This window comes from Opisthocomus hoazin, chromosome 24 (assembly GCF_030867145.1).
Source record: "Opisthocomus hoazin isolate bOpiHoa1 chromosome 24, bOpiHoa1.hap1, whole genome shotgun sequence".
NCBI classification, from domain to species: Eukaryota; Metazoa; Chordata; class Aves; order Opisthocomiformes; family Opisthocomidae; genus Opisthocomus; species Opisthocomus hoazin.
The window spans coordinates 3,153,111-3,178,598 of record NC_134437.1 but is presented as its reverse complement, the minus strand read 5'-3'; the positions used below and the strand labels follow the sequence as shown (position 1 = coordinate 3,178,598).

The 25,488-nt window shown below is 52.1% G+C and overlaps 2 protein-coding genes across 2 annotated transcripts in view; both read right to left on the bottom strand.

The window, feature by feature from the left end:
* Nucleotides 1–8,812, bottom strand: part of POU2F3 (POU class 2 homeobox 3) — a 41,781-nt gene extending 32,969 nt beyond the window's left edge. Inside the window, exons 1-3 of the mRNA XM_075442442.1 lie at nucleotides 8,527–8,812; nucleotides 4,180–4,233; nucleotides 3,328–3,396 (exon numbers count right to left, since the gene is read on the bottom strand). Of these exons, the coding sequence (XP_075298557.1) occupies nucleotides 3,328–3,396; nucleotides 4,180–4,233; nucleotides 8,527–8,812 (409 nt within the window). The remainder of the gene's footprint in view (nucleotides 1–3,327; nucleotides 3,397–4,179; nucleotides 4,234–8,526) is intronic.
* Nucleotides 8,813–13,487: 4,675 nt separating this feature from the next.
* On the bottom strand, nucleotides 13,488–25,095 carry OAF (out at first homolog). Its single transcript, XM_075442581.1, is given in 5 exon segments — nucleotides 13,488–15,098; nucleotides 15,594–15,774; nucleotides 16,339–16,473; nucleotides 24,660–24,942; nucleotides 24,944–25,095. Coding segments are annotated over 5 exon segments (972 nt in total). The 5' UTR covers nucleotides 25,042–25,095; the 3' UTR covers nucleotides 13,488–14,823.
* Between the last annotated feature and the right edge of the window lie 393 nt (nucleotides 25,096–25,488).

The window sequence follows — 25,488 nt, the reverse complement described above, 5'->3', positions numbered from 1 at the left end:
CCCAGAACTTGCTGGCATGGCTTTCATCAGTTTAAAAAAGATGAAAAGAGCTTACAGCCTAGCATGAAACTCACGCTTGTCACTACCCCCCATGGAGTCAGCAGGACTGCTAGCGAGTCCAGCCACAGCTTTCGCATGCCAGGCATGAAACCATGCTGGCATCACGCAGAAAAGGGCGAAGAGGACCCTCAGCCTGGAGAGATGAGCCAGTGCTCAGACTGCACAGCTCCTGGGCGATGAGGAAGGCAGTCCGACCCGCTGCCCTCGCAGGAGTAACTCGAGCCTGTTCCCCTCTTCCCCCTCACACACACACTGTGATAAAAAAACAGAGTTAAAGTAAAGGAAGGCTTGAGATTCACAGGACTGGGCAGGGTAGGTAATATTCCTTAGATTTTTTCTTTTAATAATTTTTTTTGTAAAATGGCAAAATTTCACTACAACCAGTAGACATGGCAGGGGGTGGAATCAAACAAACATGGGTTTTTGGAGAACATCTTACTAAAAGCTTTGAAGCATTTTCTGTGAAATTGGTGTGGATGAAAAAAAAGCCTAGCTTTTCTAAGCTCCTATGGAAAGAGGAACAATTTTGACAATTTTCGCAAAAAATAAAATACCCCGCAATCATTTTAAACACTTTCAAAGTAAGGCAATGCCCCAAATTACCCGTTTTTCCCCCCCCCCTAAGCCTAAAACTGGCATAGATATGAAAGGATGAGATTACGCTTCTGCTACTGATACTTCCCTTCAGATCTTTAGGCATCAGTTTTAGATCAAGGGCTTGGTTTACAAAAGCATTTTGGCACCCAACTCCCTCCAGTTTTGTGTTGTGTTTTTTTTTTTTTATTTATTTCTTCTTGGAGCCAGTCTGCATCTTTTGGTGATGAAAGGCCTTTGTAAATCTGCATCTAGAAGGATTTCCATTCTTTATAAGCTATAACATTGTTAGTTTGATAACAGCCCTCTCCTTTGGGGTAACAAGATTCCTGGGGAGCTGTGTAGATTGGTCCAGTTCATTAGGAAATGGACCTTCAGTTAAGGAGTCATTGGAAAACAGATTTTCCCACACGAAGCTAGTAAACAAAACACTAAACTGTTAGGTGTTTCAGTAAATATTCCTCTAACAATGTGTATAAGGGAAAATAAAAACTTCCAGGGAAGTTCAGTACAAAGAGCTTTGTTGTTCATAAACAGAACGGTCGGAAAGAGGAAAAAAACAAAAAACAATAACCCAGCAGAGCTGCGTCGCGGCTTCAGGCAGAGCACGGGGGCACCCCCTCGGCGGCTGGGCTGGCAGCGGGCAGCTGTGCCGGGCCGCCCCGGAGCGGAACGCGCGGCTCCGCCGAGTGCCGTGCGCGCTGCGCGGCCCCCCCGCCCCAGCCCCGCGGGCCCGGCCCCCCGGCTCGCCGCGGCGGGCCCCCGGCACCGCGCTGGGGAGAGGGGTGCTCCCGGCGCGTTCCGTGCGCCGGTCCGCCGGCGAGGGTCACCCTCTCGCAAATGAAGGAGATGTACCTGTTCCGATTTCCCTGCTTGACTGGAAGGCTCCTGGAGCAGAGCTAATGCTGCTGCAAACATTCTTGCTATTTTAAAACAAACTGACTTCACTTCTCTATTTTCTTTCCTCGATTACCACTAGAAAGAGGTGTTACAGCTGACACTAATGGCTGTCGGGAAGCTTAAGCTGAAAAACCTATTTTACCCGGTGAGCTGTGGTGCCAGCTTCTCGCCTGTTTGAACACCATTGACTACAACATCAGCAGCCAGCAGCTCTCACCACATTTAGCGACAGCCAATACCGAAACCAAATACTGACTCTGGTAATAATACAGCCTTCCCTAATCTTGATTCGACTATGCTGTCCGTCAGCTCCGTGTGCCAAGAGGTACGAAACACGTCAGGGAACTCTGGCTCCCAACTGAAGGCCCTGTAACAGCTACCAGGTGTTTTGAAAGAGCTTGGAAAGTTGGGGACATGTTTGTTGCTAGGTGGCTAGGAAACATTTGTCTCAAAAACCAGCTTGGGGTCATCTGAAAGCTCTGAGCAGAAGTTGACCTGAGCAAAGTCAATCAGAGTTCATGAACGTGAATAGAACCCCGATTTTATCTCTACCTTAGATTATGTCAAATAACCCAGTTTAATAGCTAAGAGCACAGAGGATTTCTAGTCCTCAGTATAAGGTATAAATAAAGGGGTAGTTTTAGTCCCATTAAAACATGCCTAGACTTCTCTGGCTTTGCCAAGATTTCATTTTTTCTAAGCTCTCTCAAATGACAGGACTAAAAGAGAAACAGTAAAATCATTCCATGTAAAGTTTTAATCTGCTGTCACACCTGCCCCAAGATCTTCATTATTCAAAGAGCAATGATTCTTCTACACTGTCTCTACTAGTTTTGTCTTTAAAAGATGTTTATTTCTAAGTCTATGGATGAGCCTCAGGGTTTCTAATAATCTAAATTTGTTATATGTAGTGGATGCTAAAAATCTTTCTTAATGCTGTTTATTTGCCTAGAAAAGGAATCTGACCATGAGCCTCTGTGAAATTACAATCTCGAGGACTTACATTCAAAGCAGTGGCAGTCAGAAGTAATGCCAGAAAGTACAAAACTGATCTTTCAGGTGTATATCACACCTTGTGGCAGTGCATAAGTTGGTAGGTTACCTGGCAGAAATCAGTGCTAAGACCAGTGCTATCATCTTCAAAGGATCACCCTGTTCTTCAGCTTTCCGTATTCAAGGAAAACTGGGGCTCCTAGCCATGGAGCAGTGAGGGTCTGAGCAGCCATCAGGTGGGACTAGTGGAGATGATAAACCAAATCATGCTTCAAGATGAAGAGCGATAAATTTTTTGCTGGAACCACCTTGCTGGATTTGATTATTCCTGAAGTCCCTCCCATTTTTCTACATATACATGGCCAAAAAAGGCTTAGTCCCTGGGAGTTTTGTCTAAGGAAACATTCCTTACACGAACCCCACGTAAAATGAAGAGCTGTTTGTGCTAAACTGAGCGGACCAAGACTATTTCAGTTGCATTATTCCTTTGGCAAGACATGAGCGTATTTCCATGCTAGAACTGCAGAGGACATTACCGAGACACAAACCGATTCACTGCTGTTACGGAAGGATCTTGCATGCTGATCAAGATACGAACGCAATCCTTGCCCAGAGCACATTCTTGATCATCTCCCAGGCTGGTTGGAAGAACGCAATGTAGCAGCAACAGGAGTCAAGCAAAGCATAGACAGAAACTTCCAGCACCCATGCCCCCCTTTTCTTTTTCCTCTCCCTCATAGGGCTCCCTCACCTGCCCCCCACGTCCCGGACCCTCCTTACCTGGCTCCACCTGATCGGGTTCGTGCCGAGTATCTGTGGAATCTGCTGCATCACCGCTCATCTTGATCTCTGGAAAAGGAGGCACAACTGATTTTAATAACAGGTCACAGTCCCAGGCAACAGGCACATGTGGCTTCCACTAAACAGCACAAATGAATGTGTAATTATAATAAACCATCAGACTTTCAAATTTCTGATTCCTCAACATACAGTCACTAGAATATTCATCAGCTCTGAGAATGCACTTTCCCTCCTGTTGCTCTTTGCATCCCCCTCTTTCCTTTCCCCCTCCCCAATTTGCTGCCATGTTCTCACCATTCCTCTCCCACACAGAGGATGAGGGGTTGTTCAGCCACCGCCGGCCCTCCCAGCCTCTCCTAGAGCCTTGTGCAGGCTTCCCAAAGCAGCTGGTGGGGCTCTCAGTTTGACACCATCCTGCACAGCACCTGTAGAGGCAAGGGATCTCCCAGCTTTCCCCTCCTTTCCTACATCTTTCCCTTGTCCCAGGAGACGGCTCAGCCAGGCCAGCGCTTGGTGCCGTAAAAAGCGCACGCGGGGAGGGCTGGTCTCAGAAAGCCAGGCGCAGAACAAGATGCTCTGAGAGAGGGAAGCAAAGTCTCTCTTCTCCTCTCATTCCCTTGCAAACTCAGCTTGTCTCAATACACCTGATCCCTAGCTGCAAACTCTTTACCCTGGTCTCCCACATGCAAATGCTCACACCCCTTGCAAACCACAAAGAAGCTGTCTTGTTCCAAAACACTGTCCCCAACCCAGGAGCAAGAAGAGTACTTTGCCATCAAGCTCCTGCATATTTTCCCCTATCCTTATTAATGCCAATAAATTGTCATTTACCCTTGAAGTGATGGGTGCTTCCACACCCAGGGCCACGTTCTCCTTCGGGGACAGCTGAAAGAAAAGGTGGGAACAGTCAATTTTACACTGGATTGCTCATCTCCTCCTTAAAAGAGGTGAAGTCCACACCAGTGAAAGAAGCAAGAATATCTGTTCAAATTCAGATGGACACCCCCTCAGCTCTTCTACCCTTTGCATGGGAATTTTAACTCTTTCCAGGCTAGTTGGGAAAAAAAAGATAATAATTTTTTATAAAAACCCAACTGTTTTGCATGTCCTTCCTGCAGCCAATCCCGGCCACAGAAGTCGTCCAATTTGCATTGGGTAATAACAACGGTGTGGAAGCTGGGCCAGTGTTTGCTGTGGTTTTTCTAGGGTAGAAAAGGCAGGTGGAAGGCTTCTTAAAGGCATCATGCAAACCTTTTCCTCTTTCCTATATGCCTTGTATTATTTCCAAACGGCCAAAAGAGTAAGAAGAACCCTATAGGTTTTTATACCTGTTTCCCTCTATCACTCACACTAAAACAGGCAAGCCTTTTTGTTTGTTTGTTCAGGTTTTCTTTACCCCTATTCAGACTTGCAGTGTGCAACTGACAGATTATATTATGTTCGGCCAAAATTGAATAGCTTTGTTTAGGTTAAGGTTTGAAACTTCTTCTTCAGCCAACAAATGAAGGGAGAAAAAAGGACAAGATTTTACACCAGAGACAGAAACACTCATATACTTCAGAAACTTCCTTTCCTTGAATTGTATTAAGGAGTGAGGGGAAAAAGGAGAAAGAAAAGTGTTGTGGGATTTCCCCCCCCCCCCTTCAAACAAACCTTCTGCAATTAAGACATGAACATTTAGTGGGGCTTCTAAGCACTTTTACTCTAGGAAAAGTAATTATCACCAGCTATAAACATCATCTTGTCTTGTAATACTGCCAAGGGACCTTAACTTAGGCAATCTACAAAGCACAAAGTTTTGCTTTATGCCAAGAAGTATCTTAAAAAAAAAAGCCAAGTTCTCATAAAATAAAGCAAGAAAAATCTTAAACCATGGAGCTGTTTGGTGCTTACTTTAGTGAGAGAGTCTGCAAGTCTGCAAAGAAAAGGTAATGCAGGTTTCTCTGTAAGCACACAAATAATGAATGAACGCATGTTAGTGAAAGAAAATTGTCTAATCCCCGAGACCAAGAAACAAAGCAGTTCAGACATAGCTGAAGAAGGGAAGACACAAACCACAAGCAGCTCTTTCCCTCTCAGAGGAGTAAGCTCTCAACCCCTCTGCCATATAACCTCAGGTGGGCAGGAAGGAAAGAAGGAATCACAGCTGCAGCTTGGTTACATATCACAGTTAAATTCCCTCGTTATGGAGTCAGGAGATAACAAGATACCCTGTGATTCTCTCATACATAGAGCAGAAGAATTTTATTTTCACAAAGATTCAAATTCCCGTCATAAATGTACACAAGTTGTTACAGTTTAAGAAAACCCTTTTGCTCAAAGCCTACAGGTCTGAGTGGTTTGGGGCTGGCCAGCTTTTGTACGTCTATGGACAGCAGTGCAGCACCAGTCATCTTCTAAGGGGTCCTTGAGAACAAGGGGCAGGCATACAGAGGAATTACTTTTAATACGATAGAAGTGTGGCCAAGATAAAGGCAACACCTTTTTATTGACACCCAGGAGACTTCCACTATGAACCAGGAGGGAGTGAGGCATCTGGATTTGAAACTCACCCCCCATCTGACAAAATATCTCGAGACAAGACAGGCTGTGACACTTTGAGTCCAACTACATGCAGGCTCCACCATACAGCTTTGCTAGGTTGGCAATATACAGAGAATAGGCAGGTTAGTAAAAAAATCTCTGGGAAAAATAATGCAACTTAGGACTGCCTAACTCCTAACCACAGACCTATTAGGAGCCGCTGCTGCGGCCTGGGCCATATTAAAAATGTGGTGCTATACCTCAGCTAGCAAACATACCTGGAGTAGGGGTAGTCTGGTTTGTTCACCCAGACCAAAGAAACTCTACCAGTGCAGACACTTCTCTGGGGATATATCTGCATCTGTATTTTTGCTGAAACAAATGGTGTCAGCAAATAAAGGTTTCCCAAGCCCTTATTCCTCGTAGTTGTTCAGACATGGGCATTAGAGTAAACCAGCCTGATGACTTTAAAAGGAAAAACGAAAACCGGTGGGGGTGGGAACTCAGTTTGGCTGAGACCATTACCTGGAGTCTATTGAATTTCCTATGCTTTAGGTGCCCAAGCCCCTCTGGAAGCTGCAGGAAGGTGAAACATCCAAATGCCTGGAGAGGAGGCGGTGGTACAGGCCAGGGAACCACTGCTGCAGGGAAACCCTCTCAGCAGGGAGGAGGGCGTGCGGAGCCCGAGCAGCCCACCTTCACCTTGCATGCTGCGTCTTCTCTGCGCAGCCGGGGAAGAAACAGAGTACACCTCTGCAAGCAGCTTACTGCGAGGCCTTCGGGCTTACTGCAAGGTTCAGGGACCCCGAGACTGAACAGGCTGCACTGCTTCTGTGAAGAAACACCCTCCCGCCAGTGCTGGGCTCTGGCACTTCAAGGTGCTCGCGCCCAGGCTGGTCTCCCACTCTGCAGAAAAAATGCTGAAACCTTAGGCCCTTCTGACACCTGGCAGGGTGCGATGATTTGTTAGAATGAAAGCTCAGTGCGCACCCAGCTCTGCGCAGCTCCTGGCCAAATCCTCGCTGGGAGTGATGCCACTGGCTTTGACAGAGGGCACAGTATCGATTTTGGGAATCTTCTCATGAAGAAAGAGTCACCCACAAGCAAAGCAGATGGGTGGATAGGAGCCTGACGGGGATGCGTCCCGGAGAGACACCACACACAAGCACACCCATCGCAGGTGCTCAGACTAGTCAGGCTGACACTCTGAGCCAAGGCCACCAGCGCTTGCCTCCTGCAGCCTCTCCTGGGGGCTGGCCACGCCAGGGACTCCCCAGCTCCCCTCCCCATGCCTGGCACAGGGAGACAGCCTGCTTGGTGCAGTGCTTGCCAGCCTTATGGCTGGGCTCCTGGCATCCCAGAATCACAGGCAGGTTGCAGCGCAGCTGTGGAGCAGAGGCTTTGGCCATCTCTGCTGGCCTGCTGCAGGCTGACATTGCTAGACAATGGCATTGCCGCAGCATCTACTTTGTCCTGCAGGACTGCCTGTGAGCCCACGTGCAGGCAGGACCTGCTGAGGGGCTACAAGCACTGGGCATGGGCCCCTAGGTCTCCCTTGCACAGCAGGACCACCAAACCCCTGAGCTTCGCTGCTGGGTACCAATAGGTATGCAAAGGGAATGAGCCTGGGACAGGCTGATTCAGGTATCTACCCTCTCCCCTCCAAACCTGGATACAACATGCAGTGTCTCCTGCTGCACAAAGCACTGGACACCAGTCACTAGCAGGGCACATGGCTCTTGTACCCTCAACACTCTGCTGCCTGCCCCTGCCAGAGCAGAGGCTGTCAGGATCTGGCCTTCACTGCTGCCACCACTCTGCTCCTACCCCAGTGTCACCCTCAGCTCCGGCATGCCCAGGGATGCAGTCCTTCCCCTCAAGCATGGGGGCTTGAGCTGGGGACAGAAGCTAAAATCACTCTGTCTGGGTGAGCTGGAGCTCAGCACAGCTCCAAGGGATTTGTCAGTGATTGCTCTTGTTCCCAGCTAATTGCAGAGGGGAGGTCTGCTCAGAGAAGATGTGAGACTACCTAAACTGTACTGCTCGGTCAGACACCCTGGAAGGAGTCTCTCTGTTTATAAGTATCCCTGTTCATTCATTCCTCACTCAACCCAGCCTCTCACGGCTCCCTCCTCATTCATTTCTCCCTCCTTTTCCCTCTTTGTCATTAGCTTGTCTCCTTCCACCCATGTCCCATCTCGCTCGCTCGCTCGCTCACACACATCCCCACCCACCTACCCACCCCTCCACCCTTGTCGCATCCCTCTGTGAATTTATCCCCTCTCACTTCTCCCAGCTTTGTCCCAACGACATGACCCACAGGTCAGGCACTAAATGCTCATTTTCCAGCTGCCCAAGAGACCTCCGCACTCTGCTCGCCGACCCATGTTAGGGCTGGCAGCGTGAGCGGTGCGCCCACATTGTGGGCATGGCTTGGCAGCCCCCTAAATAAGATCAGGGCAGCATCCATCCCCAGGTAGGAATGTGGGCACTTAACGAGGCACTAGCTGTGATAGCCAACCCCAGCAGGGGAAAAGAGGAGCGAAAGGAGGGAGGAAAGGTCACAGGAATCAGAGCAATCCCATTTCCTGCCCAAGTCCACGGTTTCAGCTACGTGGTGAGCTCCAGCCCGATGCTTCCTCAAGTGCTCTTTACCTGCGTGCACAGACTCCAGGTTCACCATCCTGCTGGTGGAGGGAAATCCGCGGTGCACCCAGCCTCCTGCCGTCAGCCCCAGGTTGCCAGGGGCTGCCAGTTTGCCCTCCCTGCTCTGCCACCCGCTGCCTCTCGAACCGGGCGTGGGTCCGCTCCCGACGGGACCTAGAGCTCCATTGCCTGTTGCCATGCAGGGCCAGGCGAGCATGCGGCGCGGCGCCACGCCTCGCCCCACCTCCGGCTCCCTCGGGTGCCCCGACACCCAGCAGCCTGGCGCCCGGCCCATGCAAAAGCCTCCATTTGCATATTACTAACTCGGGAATGGATGAGTCCCTGCAGCACTACCAGGGCGTGGGGTGGGGTGGGAAGGGAAGGAGGGAGGAAGGAAGGCGGTTTGCCCGCCCTCAGCTGTGCAGATACACCCCGCAGCACCTGCCTGTTGGGCTGCAAGCGAGGGGCTTTGTGGGGCCCCCGCCGTCAGCCCCAGATCCCGGTTGTCCCCTCGTGGACAGGCTTTTGGCTCTGCCCCTTGCAATGCGCGGTAAGAGAGGCCAAGGCATGAAGCCACGCTGGGCAGCAGCTGCCAGTGGCCAGAAGGGAAGGCGCCCGAGCTGTGGGAACAGCCCCTCCAGTAAGCAGCCCTTTTAGTTAGTTTCTGGTCACTCTCATAAACCCTGGGGTCTGCTCAGAGTGACCCGTGAGAGCAGCCTGTGCAGTTGAGTCTTTGCATCCCCTAGGTCTGGGCTGAACCTGGATGATGCCATATGGAACAATCAGCACAAAAAGGAAAGCTGAGAGCGGAAAGGTAACCCGACCTGGCTAAAGACACAGGGTATGGCTAGGATCAGCACATGGAGAATCCCCCTTCCTGACTTGTGCTCTGTGCGGTACATCAGTCCCCCAAGAAGAGGAGGGAAGTGGCAGACAGCCTCTTCGTCCTCCTCCATGTTGTTTAAAGCTGCAGTATTTAACTGACTTCCAGGGAACCCAGGGAAAAAATCCCCTAATGTTGGCTTCTTTGGTAGGCAGCTGCCAGAGGCCAGATCCTCAGCCTACGCTCTGTGCTGTGACGGTGACCAACAGTCACCCTGAGGGACAAGGAACTGCAGCTGCCTGCCGTGTACTGCCTTGATGACCCCTACCACAGCCTGGGGTAGCAGGACGCCTGTGTCAAACGCCTGAGCTCCAGCGCTGCTCAAACCCCTCCTGAAAGCGTTAACACGCTCTATTGGTAGCTGCCAGGTACAAGCTATCACACATTCATCTCTCCCTGGCTAATTCACGTTTCAGGGCTCTCGGCTTTCCCACATACTGCTCTCCCTCCCTGGAAAGACAGGTTTCTCTGAAGAGATGGGTGGGCGGGCAGGCTCGCTGAGCCTTACCTCCAGCCCAGTTCGACGCTATGGGGCTGGCACGCCTAGCCTTGGCGTGCATGGTCAGGGGGGACATACTCAGGAGAGGACAACAGGCTGGGAGGAAAGGGTGGATGTGTTAAAATTCTAACCAGGAGAAATAGGAGGGGAAAGCGGGGGGAGAGATGGAAGGGGAAAGTAGAGAGAAGGGGAAGTTCCCGAGTCAGACTAACGTTTGCAGGACAGGGTGTGAGGGGAGATTTCTGCAGGCCACATTCAGCGTGGCTCCAGGAAGCAGAAAGGTGACATGAGGTGGTTTGCGCAGGCAGCTTGTTTGGAGCTGCTGGAGGGGCTGGACTCCTGCCACTGAGCCTGAGCCCGTGGCAGAGCCACAGCTGTTCAGACCGTGATCGTCGGGGCGTTCCTGGGTGGCTGCTGGTCTACGTTCTAGTGTTTTCAGCATGACCCCTACGTCTGAGTTCTCCCATTTGGAAGAGTGACACGATCCGGTGTCTTCACTGTGTCAAACATGGGTTTGCTGGCGGCTTCCAGCCAGCTTGGACGTCCTCTGGTGCACAGGAGAAAGGCCCTGGAAAGGCTGGGAATCACGAGAGCTCTCCTTCCCCCCACATCAGAGCACCTTTTGAACACCAAATGGGCGTTCCACTTGCCACCGATCTTTCCTCTGTGCTTCCTGGCGCTTCTCCCTTGCTCCAGAGCCGAGTGGCCGGTCCCGGCGGCAGCCCCCGCCGGCAGGAGCGCCGGGCATCCCCCGGCATCCCCGGGGATGCTGTCCCGGCCGCGGGCAGGGCCGCAGTGCCCTCTCCTGGCCCCTGCCAAATACAGCCGGGAATCCTCCAGCCACCAGTCCCACTCTGCCGCTGGTGGGACCCACTTGTTCTTGACTATCATTATGCGGTCAATGGAACAGCAGGAAAGAAATACTATTTAGGCACTTTTCTCCCCAAAGAGCTGTGGGAGAAAAGCCCTTCACCCAGGGTACCCTTGGCGTCAGTGATGTGCTATGCAGGCAAGACAGAATACACCCTCCTTGTGAAGCTACCCGAAACGCCTCTGCTACCCAGAGAGAGAAAAAATAGGGGAGGGATCACAGCAGCATCACACCTTTCTGCCACCTTCTCCAAGCAAAGGCAGATTTGCTTTAACTCAGTCCTGATATGATCACTCTGAGATGCTGCTTTTCTTTCCCATGGCCACCAATGAATGATCCAGCTGCTCTCATCCTTGCTGTATGCATGTGTTCTTCACTCCTGCTGCCAATGTTTATTCCCCTCTTGGAGGCAGATAAGGTCTGCAGATAGTGCTTGATTTACGGATTATGGCCTTTGGATGGGCCCTGAAACCACGAACTGCAGAAAGATGTTACTAAATCCCCCGCTGCTTTTTCTTAGCAGCCAGGATGTATCCAGCACTCCTGGAAAACTGCGCCTTCTCTCTGTGCCAGAAAGGTTGCCTGCCTCCACCTGCAGCAGCTGGTTTTTGACAGTGTTATTAAAGTGCATCAAGAAGAAGGATTTTTCTCTGGAAAGGCAAATGCACTGCAGTGCAGGCCTCTCCTAGCAAGGCTAGGGAGATAGCGAGATCTTGCAGAGACCAAGACATACAGCTGTAAATTGGGGCATGGACCACATGCATCCCTCTGCATGGCATCCCGGTGCCATTCAGAGGGACCCGGACAAGCTCGAGAAGCGGGCACGTGTGAGCCTCACGAGGTGCAACGAGGCCAAGTGCGAGGTCCTGCACTGGGTCGGGGCAACCCCTGGTACCCGTACCTGGCAATATTCGAGGCCAGGCTGCACGGGGCGCTGAGCGACCTGACCCAGCTGAAGCTGTCCCTGCTCGTTGCAGGGGGCAGTTAGCAAGCCTGCAAGGGTCCCTTCTACCCCAGCCCCTTCCCTGGTGCTCTGCTCGCACACCCCGCCGCCGCGCACCCCGGGGCTGCCCGCCGCCCGGCTCCCCTTCGCACCCCGCACCCCGCCACGGAGCTCCGCCCGCACCCCGCCGCCCGGCTCCCCCCCTCCCCACCTCGGCGCGCAGAGCCGCGCTCCGCCAGCACCCGCTTGCGGAGGCCGGGAAAGGCGCAGGGCGAGCCGCGCCCGCCGGGCCGTCCCAGGCAGAGCCCCCGGCCGTGCGGGCCCCGCCGAGGCCCCGGCAGCCTCGGGGCAGGCGGCTGCCGTTAGCTTCGGGAGATCCGAGGCACCGCTTCCCTCCCGGGCTGCGGAGAGCACGGCAGGTTGCAGCGCCGCGGAGGGACGTGCCGGCGGCTGCTCGCCCCGCTCCACCGAGGCGCGCACAAATCCAGAAACGACTATCGAGTTGAGCTCAGTGTGTACTGCCCATATTTAGGGTTCATGTCCCTCACTTACCTGCTACTCTGAGTGCTCCCATGACACAGCACTGGCCCTGCTGCATCCAGAGGCTCAAAACACCCTGCGGCTTGCACTGCTGAACATGGGTCCAGCTTGTAGAAGGCTCCTCCATCACCCCAGAAAGCTAGGTGATGGTTTGGTACTGCTGCGCACCATGCTGCTTTCCCGAGGTGGCCTGGGAATACCTCAGCTCGGTGCTGCCGTAAGAATTGGGCACGGGCTGAGCTCTCTCATTGATCCAGGCATCCCAGAGCCTCACCGCTACAAAATCGGCACATTCAAGCTCGCTGGGATATGACCCAGCGCTTCCAGAGGAAGCTCATGTCCCCCCCAGCAGCCCTGTGCAGGAAGCAAGAGTGGAAACAGACAACCCACGGCTCCCAGCAGAAAGGCACGCAGCCGCCCTGCAATCCTCTCCAGCTCTGCTCACAGCCCACATTGCCCCATAGCTGGATCGAACCCCAGCAAGCAGGGACAAAGTCCCACAGTGTCCTGCTGCAGCAGGAGCAGAGGCAGCAGAGAACGCACCACTGTAAATGCTGACCCCCTAAGTGAACAAGCAGCAGTTTCAGCTTCCCCAGAAACCACAGTATGGGGGTAAGTTGCCTCGGCGGCTCAAGCGGAGAAGGGCTGAGGTTGTGGAAGTCCTCGTCCCATCTCCGCATTCACCACACTAGGGGGAATCAGCACTCCACATTTCTCCCTCGAGCAGCCGCTGAACTGAGAGCTCTGTGCTGGCCCAAAACTCCCCCGTCCTCATCTTGCATCAGCTATAGCTGCAGAGGAACAGACAAAGAATACTTTATTGAGGCTGCTGGACCCAGACAAGCCTCCACATCTGCACAATATTCCCTCGAGGGACCCCACCACCACTCAGAGAAGAGCGGGCACCAGCCTGCCTAACCCCAGGATCTGCCTCTACCAATGGTCTTTTACTTCACCAGAGCTCGGGCTCAAAGCTTCCATAGTTGCTTGAGACGAGTCAAAGGTCTCTCCCTACTGAGGGGCTGGGTGGACGGTATGCTTGAGATGCAGGACCACACTGGTAAGTGCTGTGGTCATGCTGAACAGCAGCATGGTGCCCCCCTCCCCACTCACGGGTCTCCAACATCCTAGATGCAGGCTTAAGACTCACCCATAAGAGAGCAACTCCTGAGCAAGACCACAAACAACTGGATCACACACAAATTATGGCACACAGAATCTGTTAGGCTAGGCATGCTTTAAAAAAATCAGTTTATTTTACCTTACAAATGATAAATAATTTGTTTTAAAAAAATCAAGTGTGTTTTACTTCATGTTGCAATATCAAAATCTCTCCCTTCTCCCCCCTCAAGTGATCAATACAAAAATAATTGTGACCAAATTATTGTCAAAAATTCCTGTATTTTAGGCAAAAAGGCACATTGTGAAGGCTTTTCACCAGGAGGTACAGGGGTTCATAATGACCCTAACAGCCTCTCTCCCCTCCCTGCTTGTTCTAACTTGACTGGAAGAGGACAGAGTAACCAGGCAGCACTCCTGCAGTGCTTTGTGTCTGATGCTCTCCAGGTACATACCAGGGCCTAGGTCAGCTTCAGTGTCGTCCCTGTTTTACATACAGGGGAAACCAAGGCACAGCAAAGCAGTAAAATTACTTAAGCGCTTCTTGTGAGTAGCTGGCAGCGTAGGACATAAAAACTGGACATAGATGTAGAATGGTGTCTTCTTCAAAACGACAGCGCAAAGCCAGCTGGGATCAACCTCCCCCCTTGCAACCACAATGTTATGATGGTAGTCGCTACTCTCTAGGTGTTTCTTTCTTAGCGGGAGAGTCACAGGACCAACACAAAAAGCTGGGCCTTCACTAGTCTAAACAGGGATTAATTAGAGCCTTAATTACCACCCCTTTTGGGGAAAAAGTCATTGCTGGGATACATCCCCCCCCATTACATCTTCTAGTCACAGAAAGGATATAACAGCTGGTCGGGCAGGCTCTTGCTTTGGGTAGGCTTTGTACCTTCCTTGTTCAGGGTATGCAGTCCCATACATCAGCTCTTTTCCCACTGGGAAATGTTGTTGTGTCACCAGGAGGTGGTGAAGTCAGTGAAAGGGCTTTTTCCGTAGCAGAGATGGTTGACAACCCAGGTCATCAAGACCATTTCTTTCCCTGTCCTGACCACTCATCAGGATGCTCGAGGCTGGTAACTGATCCGAGCTGCCACCCTTCACATCTGCTAACTCCGGAGCAGGGCAAAACACAGCCCTCCCGGTGCTTCACCCAACAAACCTGCATCTCCTGCTTCCTCCAGGAAGCCAGATCTCCTGGCAGCTGGCAGAAGAGCATCAACACGCAGTGAGCTGAGCCCTCTCATCACAGTATGAGGCAGCAGCAGGTGGGGAAGGAGTCACTGGGGGCCAGAAGGAAAGGCACACACACAGAGCTCTCCTGGTACAAGGCACCACTGTGAACCATATTCCTTCTTTGGAGCAGCCAGCTCCAGGAGGCCCTTAGCATCATAAATGGTGGCAGGAGGCAGATGAGCTGCCCCTTGAAAAGGTCTGACTTGGCTCTGCTAGGTCTCCTCGTCCCAGAGACATAGCTGCTTCTGCGGCACATAGTAATCGAAGGTATAGCCCTTCTGGCAGCTGCGGATGCCACATTTGTAAGAAGAAACCTTGCCCCCAGCATCGCGGCTCTTGCAGTATTTCAGCATGCACGGGTACCACTCGATGCTCAGAGAGTAGCTGCAAATGCAGGGTTTCCAGCGGTCTGCACACAGCTTGCAACGCTGCAGGTCAGGGAGGTCAGATGTCTGCGGCAGGACCTCGAACATGGAGCCATCCACCCCTGCAGGAGAAAGCAGAGAGACACTGCTCAGTGTGCTGCCGAAAGGCAAGACAAAGGAGAGAGCTACCACAGTCTCCAGGACAGCCAAGGAGAATGAAGTTAGACAGAGTGCATTATTTCGAGGGGCTGCCTGGACACGAGTCTGAACAGGAACCATGGGAGAAGAAAGGGCCCCGGGGAAAGTAAGCCAAAAGAGACACACAGTGTGTAAAGAACATATTTATTTTGGGTGATGGACCAGGCGAAAGGTTACCTTGAAAATATCTGCCTAATTAGGGTCACTAGGAGAGCATCACCAGAAGAAGTCACATATGCTAACTAATAGACTAGTACAGTGTGATGTGCAAGAATGTGACACACATGCCTTATCCACCGTAACAACGATAGAGAAGCCAAAATGATCTGTGCTGATCACCAGAAACCTGGCAAGAGAGATGAGAGCAGAGTGCCAACTTGCTGACATGAGCAGTTCCAACGAAACCAAAACAAACTTACCTTTCTCCAGCCAAAATTTGACATCTTCTTCTCGGGTGTAAATTGCTTCTTTGGCCTCTGCACAGACATTGTGGATGTGAGAGCTCAGCTGGGCCCCCTTGCTGAAGTTGACAGCTACATCCATGCTGAGATGCTCCAGGCCCCGCACCTCCTCAGCCTGCCGCACTGTCCTGGGATTTTTCTGCAGAGGATGAAACAATGCAAACATGAAGCCTGGCTGAAACAAATTATTCCTTATAGCATGTCGTGATTTCATGCCAACATAAGAAGATGTGCAAATGGATGTTCCCTGTAAATGCACCTGCATCCTACCTGGATGGAAGGCACTAGAACTTGTTGTTGATGCTGAAATTAATCACAGTTTATCACTGCTCTGATTTGCCTGTGATCGTTTCTCAATGCTTCATTGTGATGAACAGTCCCAAATCAGTACTTAATTCATCGGGCAATGCAGGGCAGGGATTTTCATGGTGATTGCTCTAACCACCCACCTATCCTTTGATGCAGACTAGGCTGAACTAAATCACGCCTTCTTCTAGTTTATTAGTAGAACAGGATCAACACTGTTGATGAACTTAGTTTAATACCGAGTCTCTCAAGCACGAAGGGTGGTCAAAGGTGGGTCTAACAGCTTAACAATCAGGCAGCTGCCTGGGAAGCGTATCCAGGCAGGACAGCTCTAAGACATCCTGGATGGACTGGAGGATGCAGCTGCCACTGCAGCCAGCTGCAGGGTGCCTCTTACCTGCCGCAGCTTTGCCATAGACTCGCTGGGGATGATCTCGTTGCGGTGAAGCCGCGTGATGAAGCAGAGCGCTTGGAACTGGCTCTGGCCCCTCTCCAGCTCCCCTAGGATTAAGGCACGGAAGATCTTCACCTCCTGACAAAGAGAGAAATAAACAGCGTGAGAGTCACAGATCTTTGGCACCAGCGGGGCGAACCAACAAGTCAGGGTCAAAGACAAAGGCTCCAGCCAAAAGAACAAAGTCAAAGGTCTCATACTTCTGCTACCTGAGCACAGGGGTGTAGTCCCAAGATCAATCCCACCCAAAAGCCTGCAGCATAATAACTGGTGTCTGTAAAGTAGTAAGGGTTTTCACAATCCTACGGGGGCACAGACAAATTGCTGCTGGGTCACATCCCACATCCATAGTTCCCTCAAACAACAGCTGGGGGTTTCTGTCCTTTACCAAGAAGGGAGGCACGCCTCCAAGTAGTCTCATTTTGTTTTGTTAAACAAATATGACATAGCCATTATCTCCATGCATTACTTCGGGCAAGCAGTCCCAAACGTCCTCTGTTGCCTTTCCTCACTTGCTTCTGAGCAACTGGTATCCTGGAGAACAAATTCTTAATTTCTGAACTTAACAGCATGTGGAACACAAATGAAAGTCAAATTTTTAAAGTCAGAAGGAACCCGTTATGATCAGCTGCAGCTGACCTTCCTTTCTCCCCAGGTCAATAATTTTGGCATTTTATACAGAGCGCTTCTGACATGGATTGTAGTCCATCTCCAATGCCAGCTTGGAAACCAGTCATAGTTACCTTCACGTAGGCTCATAGAATATCTTGCTCAACAGCAAAACCTCCCTATATCCTGTTCTGGCACAGATCAACACTGATTTCTATGCAGGTATCAATTCATCTGGCTTCTGGCTTCAGGGACATTTGTACACGCTGCAGGAGTCTGCCATCTCCTGTCTTGGTGTCAGACCATACTACTACAAGGGCTAAGCAGATGGAACGCAACGGTGCCTCCTTCTCAGTATGAAGAGCAATTACTGCCTTTTGGCTCCCACCTGCAGCCGTCAAGCTTAACAATGTCCTCCACAGAGAGCTGGACAGATATTGGTGGCTAGGGACCAGCAAGCACAAGCTATGCCAAGCTGCTAAGATCATCCCTATCCTCCTGAGCTATTGCTGTTGCACGGCTCGTACACTCGGCTTCTTCCAAACCTTTCTGCCCCGAGAAGAATGGAGCCTTTCTCTTTTCTACAAACTCTAAGCAGTGTCCACACCGAGTTTTTCTGCACACTAGCTCATATGGCCCACCATTTATTCCCTGCCTTCTCTTCCACATGCAGAAGAGAAAAGGGCATGCAATTCAGTGCACATATGGACAGCTGAAAGAATGGCTGCCATCTGGGATGCGTTTCCGTCCCCAGGACAGGGGAAAGGATTTTGCTGGGTGCGTTTGTTGACTGAAAACTCACCACCAGAGTAGGACATGAAGGGGGTTTGGGAAGAAAGAGATACCAAAAATCCTTGTGAAATTACTAAGGAATCATTATTTTTTGACAGCTTTAATGGGGAGAATTCCCACTGAGACACTCTCACCACTGGAACGATCCACGTTCCCAACAACATTTAGCCCAGCTGCCTTCAAGCTGAGCTCTTCTGCTGTGACCTCCCATACTGCGCAAGGCCCAAGGATGAGTAGACTAAAACCAGTAGCTGACCCTAGCATATTCTTCAGCTGTGGATTTAATTTTAATTCACTTTGAACAATCAGCATTCAGTCTGGAACAAGCAAACAGGGATAGCCATGTTTTGCACTCAGGCCGAAAACCTTTACAGGCAGGAGATTAAAAACAGTGCAGTACTTCCCAGGTTGGAGGCAATTTTTGTAAAATGAGAACATGCTGAGCAACTGATTAATCCTTCTGATCTGCCTATTTAAGAATTAGCCTTCAGACGCCCAACTCTTTTTCCTTCTCACGGCTGATACATACAAGAGATTCACAGCTCTCACTGCTCCTAGCAAATGGCCCAAAGCTCCCAACCAACCCCACAGAGCTGCAGGTCCCTTGCTCTGCCTCCACAGTCCAGAGCCCAGCTGCCTCTGCCAAGCCCAGGCAGAGATAAGCTCCCTCCCAAGTGGGCTCCGGTTCCAAGCCGCCACTTCCACAGTGTAGAAAGGGTTCCCAGATTCAGTGACCCTGTCCAGTGATGAATTCAGACAAAGGTTTTCAGTATTTGCTTTAAGTGTTTCTGAGTTCCAAGCACACAGGAGAGGAAGAATCAAATTTGTGTCACGACAGTGCACCAGTGGAGCAAATGAACAGCTCTTGGGTATTCAGACAAGCACGAACTCCCCACTCCAACCCAAGGCAGACACCAGGAGCCAGCTCGGAGTGCACAGGGTCACCAGCCACTGCTGTATTGCCCACAAAGCACCTTGTGGTACCAGCTCCAGCTTTGCTCCCATCACACCATCAAACAAATGACCCAGGGCTGCTGCTCAGCTAATCTAAATATTTATCTGCCTATCTCTGTGTGCTTACTGATTTACAGTTGAATGAGTCCAAATAACCTCTGTTAAAGATCCCTTCAAAAATCATCATGGAAAGAGCTCATTGACAGAGGATGAAAGAGGGGAAAGAAAGAGAAAGGTGAGGAAAGATGGTCTTGCAGTGGGGGAGACAGAGCTGCAGAAGGAAAGAGCAAGGGGGAAGACAGTAAAGATCAACTCCATTACCCATCCACTCCTCCATCCCCAGATTCTGCTTTCTCAAAAGGCACTGCTGATCTCCCTCAGGTCTCCCCCTCCTGTTCCCAGGCACACACCCTGCCAAGCCCTTTGCCCCCGACCTGCCTGCCACAGCCCCTTCCAGCTGAATCAGAGAGGCTCTGCGCCTGGCTGCCTGGACTGGTACATTAAGCAGCAAAGCCAGATCTTTATCTAAGCCAGCCGTTCCACCAGCCCTGCATTCCACCAGCCCTGCTAACGCCACTGCCTGCGAGAGCGACTGCCCCGAGCTGCCACTCTCAACGCCCGCAACCCCCCCCACATGCTGGCCTTGGGTCCCCCAGAGAGGGGTAGTTTTTTTCTCCTCCTCCCCGTGTTCCCAGTGCTTCTGGCCCACGTCCCTCTCCTAGCTCTGTCTCACTCCACGGCATCTAAAGGAAGCAACTCTAGCAGGAAAAGGTCTGCGGCGCTGCCTGAACTCTATGTGTTAGGCACTCTTCAGTACCTGCTCCAGCGCCAGGGATTTCCAGCACATGTGTTGATACTGAGGGAGGTGCACTGAGAAAGACAGGAATGGTCCAGGTTTGCCAGCACTGAAATAGCCAGTAAGCCAACAAACAGCCTTAGTCAAGCTGTTTTGTTCAACGAGCTGGCTCCTACGGCATGTGTTGTTCTGAAGAGAGAAATCCCACCGTTAGCTGGGTCCGAGCAAACCCAAAGCAACCCTAGTAGATTTCAGAGCAAGGCTAAAATTGTGCCACACACTGGTCTGTTTTCTGGGAGACACATACCCTGCAGTGACCACTCTCTCCTGAGCAAGAAGCCAGTCTCCTCTTGCCCCCAGCCCTGCTTCCCCGCCTCAAAGCCTTGCCTGGCTTTCCCCAGCTTCCCTGCCCTGGCTATGCAATCTCAGTTAGAGCAAGAACCTAAGCTTGTCACATCAAAAGTACGTCATGCTTCTCACACAGAAAGAGGCACCGGTTTTTCCTACTCAGAGAGCACCTTCTCCTCCCCAGCCACCTCACCTCTTTCCCACCAGCAGCAGCAGGGAGAATCAGTGCCAAGGCGGGTACCCAGCCAAGGCAAGAAACAGCACCTTTAATTCCGTGTTTCCGCAAAATTTCCCAGCAGGGAACAAGTCCCAGCAGAACACTGCCTTTGCAATGCGGGGACTCTCCAGATGAACTCATCACGGGGGCGTTGAGAATCCTTGAGCCTGACCCACACTCGTGTGCTGGGTACAGTTACAGCTATTGTTTAGGTTTGGATGACAGACACTTGGTGGAACAGGGAACAACCAGTTCTGCAGCCATGCTCTAACCATAGCACTACAGGTAACCGCAGCCTTGGCTTTCACAGCAAGCCGAGAGCAGCTCCTCTTTCCTACAGGCCAAAAGGAAATCAGTGCATGGAGCTCCCAACAGCCCAGGCTGCCTGCACCTACCAATGGAAATTCCAGCAAAGTAGCAGCCTGCAAGGAACTGCAGGGAAATCATCAAACTTCTCCCCTCCTTGTACTGTCCTTATCCAGCTCCTCCAGGGACTGTCATCTGGGATGTGAGAACAATTCAACCTCCATTTCTAGGGTTTATCCAGTAGAGACCTACAAGCCTGTGTGGTCTAGATCTGAGCCCAGCATCTTGACTTCATGTTGAGCGGAGCAAACCAGTTCCCAGGGAAATAAATTATTTCAATGCCTTCCTCCCCACACCCCATCCAGCTTTCCTGCCATATTTCTCTCCCCCAAGGACATCAGTGCTGCTGTGGGACCCACTTTTGTCTTTGCTGTCACATGCCTGCTCAGAGTGGCAGGGTACATGCAAAGGTGACGTGCTGCTCAGGGCATGGGGCAACACCGGCGCTCTTGGCCCATTTCCTTACCCTGTCAGCAGCCTTTGCTGTGGTCAAGGCCCTGCCTGCCCTGCCCCAGGGGAACAGCTACAGTTGGCCAGAAAGTCGTTGTGCTTGTACAGAACATGTTATCACATCCGCCCTGGGGGTGCAGCCAGCCGAGTTACCCTGACTGAGGGGGGATTATGTTTTTTAACCCCTCTCCTACTAGAAACGGCTAGAATACACTTCGGTGTATTGCCTTTTATGTATCTATAAAGGTGAATTAAGGATGTACTAGGCGAGCAGAAAAAAGCCCACATTTTCAGGAGCAATAAGGTTTGACAGAAGTCCCCACAATGCTCTGAGATGCTTGGCAAAACACACTCTAGTTAAGTACCCTCATGTTCAGAATCCACAACCTGAGGGATACCTAAAAGTAGCTGTCAGAGGCCACTTTTAAAACTCGATCCTACCTAGCAAGTGATTTCCCCAAAGCTGTGGGGTAAGCAAAGGGCAGCTCTGGTTGTAAGGCAGGAGTTCAGCCCTCCAGCCCTGTGCTCAGCTCAGCTGCCACCTACCCACACTGGAATGACTGGATCACGAGAGAGCATTTTTAGCTGCCTCAGGGTAACAAACACCACTGTATTCTAATAAGCCCACCCCACCCCTCCTGCCCTCCCAGAGGGTGCTGAATGACCCTCCTTTTATATTTTTGGTATCTCTGCAGAGAAAAGACTGCTTTCCAAATTGCACAGACACAATATTAGGACAGATGCTTTCCTGTATCAACTACTCACTTAGCACCTAACACGATGGACCCCTAGCATAAGGAAATTCTCAAAACATCACCCCAAAATATCACATAATATAAGCTTTATTAGCAAGGAAACTGAAAGGACCGGCAGTACAAGTGTTAAAATACCATTACATGCTTTTTCCCTTGTGTTTCCAACATAACTTTTCCAGCAATCAAAAGGAAAAAGAAACTTCTCTATATCTTTGTGCTAACCTTGGAATAAAACCACCCACTTTGTTCTCAGGCCACTGTTTAACAATTAGAAAGATCATGCTACTCAAATTAGACACAACGCTTTGGGTTGCTGTTCCCCCCTTGCTCTTTTTTGCAATATCTTTTGTGCCTGACAGTACTACATGAGAAAAGAAGAGGTGTTTTCATCACATTCTTTCACACTGCAAGAAAAGAAATAGTCTTCACTATTGCATTGCCCAGAAAACATCAAGTGCCTGTTTGGACTCCTGCTGACCAGTCTGTGCTGCGCTAGAGAACGAGAATAAAACCTGGTGTACTCTGAGGACAAAACTCCTTCAGGTTCAGCTCTGGAGAGGAGGCAGGGGTGGAAGAGAAATAAAAGTCCCATCTCTGTGGAAGACCCAACCACTGTTCAAGTCCCACCCAGCTTCCACCAGTGTCAGAAGAGAGAAATGAACCGTGATCTCATTGTAACTCCTTTCTTCTCCAGGCCCTGGTCTAGCTTGTCAGGAAAGAGAAAAAAAAAAAAAAAAAAAATCTGCCTTTGGACTAACCCCCTGCAGTTTATGCCAAAGAAGTGGAAAAATCATTTGTGCAAAACCCAGCATCCTGGCTACAGCATGACCACACAATCTAGCTTGGGAAATCTAGATCAACAACCCCAGCTGCTTTTACCAAGACTAAGAGCCTCAAGATCTTCTCTCTAGAGAGGAGAAGTTGTGCAACGGTAGTGAGATGAGCACCGGAGCAGAACAGGGTAATGCCTGCATGCGGCCAGGACAACAGGTCAGAAGGGGAAGCCTGGCCAGGCAGCTGCCTGCTCACATCATTACTCACTGCAAACTCATCTCCTTGGTCCTTTATGTCTTTCTGGCTTTTTTTCAGCTATTTTACAGCAAAGCCACGAAACAGAGAGAGCAAGTGCCCAACTGTTATAAAACTGAAGATTAGGAATGGACTTCTGCAAGGCCAATGCGTGTAAAGCCTTCCAGGGACCATCTCCTGTGTACTTCCAGCAGGAGCTGAGCGGATGCATGGAGCTAAGGATTTAACATACTGAAGTCAAGATACCTTTAGAGAACCTGTCCCCAGAAGCAGCTAAACTATAATAGGGATGAGAGTGAGAAAAGACCTAATGTGCGCTCTGTTGGGTTTGCAAATGAGATTTGAAAGCACGCACCCCTCAAGAACAGCTAAAGCAAATGAAAAATACTGAAGCGATCAACAGCTCTGGACACCAGAAGTCCTGAAGTCACATTCCAGGCCCCCAAAAAGCCTACCTAGAGGATCTGTAATGAGCTGGGATTTCCCTTGGCCACGAATATGCTGTGGTACGCAAGTTTGCAACCTGCAGGCTTAAGACCCCTTCCTCCCTCCCTGAACTTCCCTGGTGTCCTGTGTATTCTTGCAATTTTTTTTTTTTTTTTAAACAGGAGTCAAGGGACTGCTTCCCTGCGTGTGTGATACAGTACATGAAGCATACCATCACTTCCAAAATCACCATGGCTTCTGCTACCATCTCAGAAAGAGGTGGGCTTCACCCTGCACCCTCCAGATGGAAGAGGGCCATCTGAGGTTTGCAAGAAGATTAGGACCAAAGAGTGTAGCTGAAAGGGGAAAAGGCACCAGAACAACCCCTGGCAGAAGGCTCCAAGGTTCTCAACGGGTTGGGATGCAACAGCTTCCTATGTCATGGGTTTGAGCTTCTTCCTGCAGCAAACCAAAGTTCATCTGACCAAATGGAGGGCTGGAACAAGATAACACTGCCGTGCCACCCACACGGCAGCAAACAGCTCTTCCCTATACAACAGGAAGCTCGATGCATCCAGCCAGGCTTGGCATGTGCTGATGTACGGGATCTTGGGCTTCAGCTCAGCAAGTCTCACCTCCCTGCAGAGAGGCCACCTCTCCTACACTGGGCCAGGAGTAAAGGCTACCCTTGCAGGAGGGCTGTAATCAGTCCCACAGACAGCTGCCACTCAAACACTCTGTGCACCACAAACTCACACACGTACTCCTGCAGACAGCAGGAGTCATGAACCCAAGCTCGCCCCACCTCACTGAGGCTCTCCTTCCCTGGCCCCGCTCCATGCCCAGCTGCTGCTGAGCCTGCCACACAAAACCGTGCGACTCACAACCCAGCAAAGGGAAACAGAGCTGCTAGGGTCGGCTGGGTGTGGGGAAGGCTTTGCCATCCATCCCACTGGGATCTTCACCACCTGTTTACACCACAGAGGTGGCCCAGGTGTAAGGCCATTGGGGACAGCAGTCTGCCTAAATGGCTTAGAGCTACGCGTGTGAGAACTGCTCCGTACAGACCGCAAAGACCCCGACAGCGCTGGAGGTACATGGCCTTTCCCCCACGTAGGCAGAAGGACGTTCCCTTCCTCACAGGCAGCTCTGGCTCTTGCACCCTAAGCCAGGCTCTTCCCAAGCTCCAAGTCTGTCCCAGGTCTGGACGGAAGGTCTCTGTGCACCGATGTCACCAGCGCTCGTCCCCCGGCCCTGAACCCGTCCTCTCGCTCAGCCCGTCTGCTGACCCGCGAGGTGCCAAGGACCCCAGCTCCCGTCCCGCAGCCTCTGACCGCCCCCCGCTGGGCCGGGAAGCACCGCGGGAGACCGGCCCCGCAGAACGCGCTGCGGGTCGTCCCAGCGCCGCCCGCCTCGGGGCTGCGGGACCGCGGGCCAGCTCAGGCCGCCAGCGCACGCGTTCCCCGCGGGGAAGGCAGCGCGGCCCCCCACTCCCGGGACCCCCGGCGCTGCCTCTCCGTACCTGCCTGAAGTCGGCGGTGAGGGTGATGAGCGCGCCGTCGGCCGTGCGCAGCTCCAGGCTGATGCAGTCGGAGCCGCTGTCGGCCTGCAGGCTCTCCTCCGTCACCTGCCCGCCGGGCAGCCGCACCCGCACCCGCAGCTCGGCCCGCGCCGCGGGGCCGGGCGCGCCGGGCAGCGGGGCCAGCGCCAGCCAGAGCAGCGCGGGCAGCGCCGGCAGCCGGCGCCGCGGGCCGCGCATCCCCCACGCCGCGGGCTCAGGGCAGCGCCGGCATGGGGCGGGGGGCGCGTGGAGCGGGCGGGCGGTCTGGCGAAGGCGCCCCGCCGCGCCCCCGACCCCGGCCCCGCTGGGGTGGCTCGGCGCGCCGCCCGCTCGCCCTTTTCATTCAAGCCCTCGGCGGGCTCTTCCCTCGCCCCCCGCCCGTCACTTCCTCCCCCAGCCCCGGGGACGGGCCCCGCGGAGGCAGCGCGCCGCCCCGCCGTTAAAGGGCCAGGGCCGGCCGGGCCGCGGAGGAAGGAGGGGCAGCGCCCGCCCCGGGGCCGGAACAGTGAGCCCCGTACCCGGCAGCGTCGCCGCGCACACGCCAGGAGGATGGGGAGAGACCTCTTCTCCTGCGCTGCCTCGGGGGCGGGGGTTAACTTGGGGTACACAGCTATCTACAAACTGCAGTTGGAAGGGAGAAGGGAGGGCAGCGGTACCAGCAGAGGCCAGCTCTCCTGCCTGCACGAATACACTCGGAGTCCTCTCAACGTGTGGTGGTTGTGAATCAAAAGACGTACACAATTGCTCAGGCTCTCCCAGTCCACTGTTACAGGTCTGTTGCGAGCCACGC